General features: G+C 38.4%; 1 protein-coding gene across 4 annotated transcripts in view; it reads right to left on the bottom strand.

Annotated features, from left to right (window-relative positions):
- Positions 1-893: 893 nt before the first annotated feature.
- The window catches only part of PHEX (phosphate regulating endopeptidase homolog X-linked), a 227,349-nt gene continuing 222,242 nt past the window's right edge, over positions 894-6,000 (bottom strand). For all 4 annotated transcript variants that reach the window (XM_044937416.2, XM_044937415.2, XM_044937418.2 and 1 more), the window contains one exon: positions 894-4,166. In XM_044937416.2, coding sequence (XP_044793351.1) covers positions 4,064-4,166 — 103 coding nt within the window. In that variant the 3' untranslated portion in view covers positions 894-4,063. The remainder of the gene's footprint in view (positions 4,167-6,000) is intronic.

Genomic DNA, 6,000 nt, shown 5'->3' with positions numbered 1-6,000 from the left:
TTCTGGATTTGTCTGGACTCAGGCAAGGCAGGCAGGCTTTCATTGTCCTGTACCACTCACTCGTTGTCCAAAGGTCACCAGGGGATGAAAATGGCAGGCACTTCCAGCTCCCTGAAAGTACATGGGGCACAGAGGCTCCAGTAGCATGAGGGCAGCCATCCTAGAGATCTACAGCCAATGAGAAAAAAAAAAAGCACACAGAAGGTGAGGTTAGGGTCCCCAGTAAAAGGGCTGGGATCTGGGTAGAGAGAACTCTGATAGCATCCACTTGAGGAGAATTGAATAAATCTTTCTCTGTGTACCAAACCACAACCCAATGTCCTTAAATTTCATCACATTTGCCATGATACAGGGTGAATGTAGCAATTTATGTGTCTGTTTACCATGTTAGACCAGACTGTTCATTGAAGCTGAAACTGCACATGATCTGCTTAAATACAGCTAGTTCAGTGACTTAAATCAAATGGTGGTCAGTTACTATGTACTGAATGAGTGACCATAATCTGACTTGATGGGTAAAGAAAGGTGACAGCAAAATAGAGATTCTTTGGTTTGACAGTAACTGTAATGTTCCTTGTCACTTTTGCAAGACCAGCCATACCATGGTTGATAATCTCCTCCGAAGCCTCTCTTTTCCTCATTAGGAATATAACTGCATAAGCAATAAACCATATCCGTTTATATCCTGGAAGAAAATATAATGGCCAACTCTCAAATCTCTCATTGTCTACAGAAAAAGTTACTGCATTCAAATCTCACTTTCCTAAACCAAGAAACCTAGTCCACTCCAATGCTTTGTGTACTTTTTAGGCAAATATTGTCTAAAACAGAACTGAGTATGCTAATGGATGTAATCAATTTTAATATTATTTTTAAAAAGAAAGGAAACAGAATATCTTCAACTTTTTATTGTCCTTAAAATGATCGTTCACATTGTTTCACAAGTAAGGGAAGAAAATACAAAGACCATTTAGATATGAAATGCATAATCCAAGAACACCTTTCTTCGAACCAGTGGGGCACTTCCACTAGCAATGAGCATGTTGTTGCTTGAAATAATCATATATTCTTCCATAATTTAATATGCAACTGAGACATACTGTTAAAAATATCAAGGAAGAAGTCTATCAAATGCTAAGTAATTACAGAAATACTGCTGGAACAAATGTATTCAGAAATGGGGTGACCTAAGGGATGAAGGTTAATGCAAAGGCAAGCAGCCCAAAGAACAAAGGCTTTAACTCTCCTGACTCTGGGGTACTTGAGAAGCAATCTCAAACCTCTCCACTGATCTGGTGCAAGCATAACCTATGTGGCAAGCTACAGTTCCTAGTTGCTTCTTAGTGATGCTCTAGGGCTAAATAAGATAAAATTTATGTGCTATGCTTTAAGCTCCATTGAGGAAAGGCACTGAATAAACTTAAGGATAATTTATGAATCCTGAGCTTGCAGTAGTCACTTCCAACTCCATCTCATAAAAGGAAAAAATGGAAATAGGAGGCCGGTGCTGTGTGGTTGGTAAAAACCTCAACAAACTTTGGGCAATGATGATAAGCCAAACAAGACCATTTTATACACATAAGAACCTTGACTAAACCAGGAGAATTTCACAAAAACCTAATGCCTTCCATTTCGCAGGCAATAGTTCACTGGCAGAATACCTGGTATGTGAATCAGAGAAGTGTGCTATGGCAGTCATAGTCTGAGATCCAATATCTAATTTCCTTTTAATTTAGCATAATTATTTTTGTAAAATTTTATGGCTCTCCTCCAGTGGATGTGCTTAGCAAGAACTGCCAAAATCCTGGATTCTCTTCAGAGTCACATTCCTAGGCCAGCTTCTCCTTTACCCTCCCCAGATTTCCAGTCGCATTTTACCTTCTTCCTTACACCACTTAATCGGTATCTGACTCTTTTCTATTAGTCTGTATTGAAGAGAAGAGACAATAAGAATGTACTCTGAAAATCTGAACAGGAACACGAATTTGGAAATTCAATCTAGAAAATTGTCCCAGCGAGTCGTGGTGACTTGAGCTACTCTAAGTCTATTTTAACAACGGCCATCCTATCGACAGCTTGCAGTATAATTGAGTTACATCAAGTAAAGTTAGTCAAGACAAGTAGCCATATCACTTAGAAACTGTTCAGGCCCCAACTGTTCACCAACCAGTTTTCCTAAACCATTAAGTGACTGATCAAGTCCCATTTCCAAAGCCATATTTCTACACTTTTATCAAACACTTTCTCTGACCAGCAGGAATGTGTTTATTTGGAGTTTAAAAAGAGAAATCTAGAAGGAATATGCTGTTTATGTAAGCCTTAAAAACGTTTAAGCTGATTTTAAATGTCCAGATATAGGAATGAAACAAGGAGAATCTTCTAAGTCTAAACCAAATCAGAATGATTCCTCTAGAGAAAAGACATGGAGGTTTCCAGCACCCTTAACTGCTTTTTTGAAAATGCAAACTAAGGTGAGTCATGGTTAAGGCGGAAAAGGTAGCTGCCCTTCAGGAGTTTATCGATTCAGAGAGGAGGAAGTCAAGGGGAAAATCACTCTCCACTGACCAATGCACTGAAATTGTTTTCCTCATGATGGTGCCCCTGCATTTTTCTCCCCTACGTTCCCATGGTTACAAAAGGACATGGTGTGTGCACACACACACACACACACACACACTTTTTAATGACAAATTCCAGGGATGTAAAATGGCTTCCTATGGTTAGCCTGAATTTGTCATTATGCTTTTGAGATTTTCCTATTGACCAGCTTAACCTAGAACCACATGTACAAGGAATAATGGGAAGAGGGGATGGCTATTTTAAAAAGCAAAAATGCCAGGGAAGCACTTTAAAGCTGTTACAATTTTATCCTGCACACACACTCTTTAATAAGACATGGAATAGTTCCCTTGAAAGGATAGAGTTCTGAGGACCGAAAACATAGTAATGCTCTTTCTTATAAACTCTTTAGAAGAAGTCTTGAAGAGTAAACATTATGTTTCTTTGGACTATGCAGGGAATTTTAAATTCAATCAATAGATTCTAACATGTCTTTAATCAAGAAATTTTTCAAAAAGGATTTTTAAAAGAGGTAACTGAGCCTCAATGTGGGGTTTGTCCCTTTGCACTCAAGGGGAAGGAAAGCCATATGTTCCTAATTGGGAATTAGAAAATCATTTTTTTTTATGCCTACTTATTTCAGAAACAGGAGAATGCACATATACGAGGATAACAAGACAACCAGAAATTAGACTGAAGAGAAGCATCTAGCAGATGACATAATTGCCAAGGTTTGAACAGAACAGATCAAATTTTGGAGATTTTGTTTCCTGCTGTGCCTGCGGTTGCATGACTAGGAGTTTTGACTTCTTCTGGGACTTACAGATACAGCCTTGTCTTACTATTTGATAAACTCAAGCCTTCACCAAGCAGTCTTTTCTGCCAGCTTTGTTCATTCTGACTTGAACAGGGCAGTGGGCTACATCAGATACAAGCTATGAGGCGTGTTTTCATCCCAAGAGACTCCAAAGCTGAAGGCCAGAACTTCATCAAATACTGTCAAATGAGGACTCAACGTATTTCTGACTTAACCACCTTAGAGTTAATCAATGCTATGAAAGGATGGTGCAGGAAATCTAACAGCACAGGAAGACCTCCCAGGTAACCTCGCACATGTCCACACCACTGAGGGTTGCTAGTGTAATAGGCTGATTTTTTTTCTGGATATATTCTACCTAGGGCCCCTGCAAAGCTGTAGATTAAAATGGTACATACCGCTTAACTGCAACTTATACACTACAATGGACAATAGCAACAATTCAGCAAACAACATTTTAACACAAGCAGCCTGGGGACTTAATTGGCTTTCTAAAGAAACATATGTGATTTGATTTTTTGTATTCCATTTTTTTAAGTCTTACAACTTTGAATAATGTTTAGATCTAAGCAATACCCAAATACGGAAGATGCATTAAAATAAACATCTTCAGGGGAACACAGGCCTAGAGCAGTAGGTGATGAGCACCGCGCAGCTCTCTCAGGATGGCAGGAACCAACAGTCCTGCTACCAGAGTCGGCAGGATTCTGTGCCTCTGTTCATTGTGGAATTGGATGGACAATTAAAAGCCTTCTGGAATTCTTCAAAGTTGCTAACTGCACCATTGACCCTGAAAAAGATATGTCATAGTCCATGTCATTTAATTCTTACAAATCAACAGGTTCTGAATAAAACTCTAGCAACCTATGGCTTGATAAAATAATCCATTCATTTAGTCTATTTACAAGGAGATAACTGAAGTCCAAAATGGTTAAGTAGATTTCCAAGAAAATTAACAGAGCTGAGACTAGAACCAGACAAATGCTATTAGTCTTCCAAATATCTTTAAATTCCTATAAACTGTAGGGTTTACAATTCCTATAAATTGTATATATGGTGGTACATTGCTATAAATTTACAAATTTCTACAAACTATACAATTTACCAATACTTAACTTTTCTAACCATTTTTTAATTTAAATTTTTATGGAACATATAACTGATGTAGCATATACACATTTAAAATGTAAAGTTCATTGAGTTCACATGTATACACCCATGTTATTACCACCCAGATCAAGACATGGGATATTTTCAGCACCTAGAAGGCTCCTGTCTATGCCCTAATAGTAGTACCTCCAAGCATAACTACTAGTCTGACCTCTGTGGCCACAGATCAATTCTACTGGTTTTTTAACTTCACATCAGTGGATCACACTCTATGCACTCTTTTGTCTCTGATTTCTTTCACTCAGTATTATGTCTGTAAGATTCATTCGTGTTGTTGCTATCTCTAAATTATCTTTAAAGAACTCATTCAATCCACAGAAACACTTTCTATAAGTTCCTATTACGCTTGCAGGCTCATATTTACCTAGAATTTGGTTCATGCAACAGTAAACTAATGAACGGGGTCTAGTTGCTATTGATGAGTAATGCTTTGCTGGAGTTAGCTCCAAAATCTGGTGTTCTTGCAAGTTCCCTGCCTGACTGCAGTAAAGACTACAGATTCCTACTCAGCACTTTGATTGTAACTGCCTTTTGAAAGTAGTATTTCCATTGTGTGAATCTGCTACATTCAAAATCTACAGTTAGTGCAGACATCACTAACAAGCTAGCAAAAATCCACCCCCCTCATCTATTTCTTACTCAACTGCAGGTTCAAAAGGCTGACTAGAGACAGCATTCTTGGTCAATGACTCTTTCTTCCCTAATGATTTTGTTCCCTGTGGGCATTTGAATGAATATATCGGCTTGTAATTCAAAACCCCCATAACCTCTTGTGTGTCAGCTGGAATGAAAGAGTCAGACACGACTGAGCAACTGAGTGCACATGCACGCACGCACACACACACACAGGGAGGGATGCAGGTTTCAACACAGTAATGGCAATCCACTCCAGTATTCTTGCCTGGAGGATCCCATGGACGGAGGAGCTTGGTGGGCTACAGTCCACGGGTCGCAAAGAGTCGGACACGACCGAGCGACTTTCACTTCACTTTCACTATGATTCACCCTGGGCAAGTGTTAAGGATCAAATTTAGCTGACAGGTAAGTGTACTCTGAAAATTATCAGTTAAAATCCAACATTACAGGCAACAAGTTAGTGAGAGGAACTTAGTTTCTAAGAACTTATCTGTTGAGTAATTAATCTAGTGGGTGATTTCATCTGCATCATTTGTGAGTGGAAGCACAGTTTATTAGAGACTGTCAGCGTTTTTGACAGTTTAGCTCAGTGGGGGAGAATTTCTAACATAGTGATTAGATTTTTATGCTATGGGGTAATTTAGAGTCATTTTCTTAAGAATTTCTAAGGCAAGGTTTTGGGAATAACATTTCAACATATGGAACTTTTAGATGACTTTCCTACAATATGCTAATGGATTCATTTAAACATTACATATAAAGATACCAAGAAATAATATGTTCTAAGCAAAGAACAAATAAATACAAATTACTGTGTT

This window comes from Bubalus bubalis, chromosome X (genome assembly GCF_019923935.1).
Source record: "Bubalus bubalis isolate 160015118507 breed Murrah chromosome X, NDDB_SH_1, whole genome shotgun sequence".
NCBI lineage: Eukaryota > Metazoa > Chordata > Mammalia > Artiodactyla > Bovidae > Bubalus > Bubalus bubalis.
Note: the sequence above shows the minus strand (reverse complement) of the source record. Positions and strands in the feature narration are given on the sequence as shown.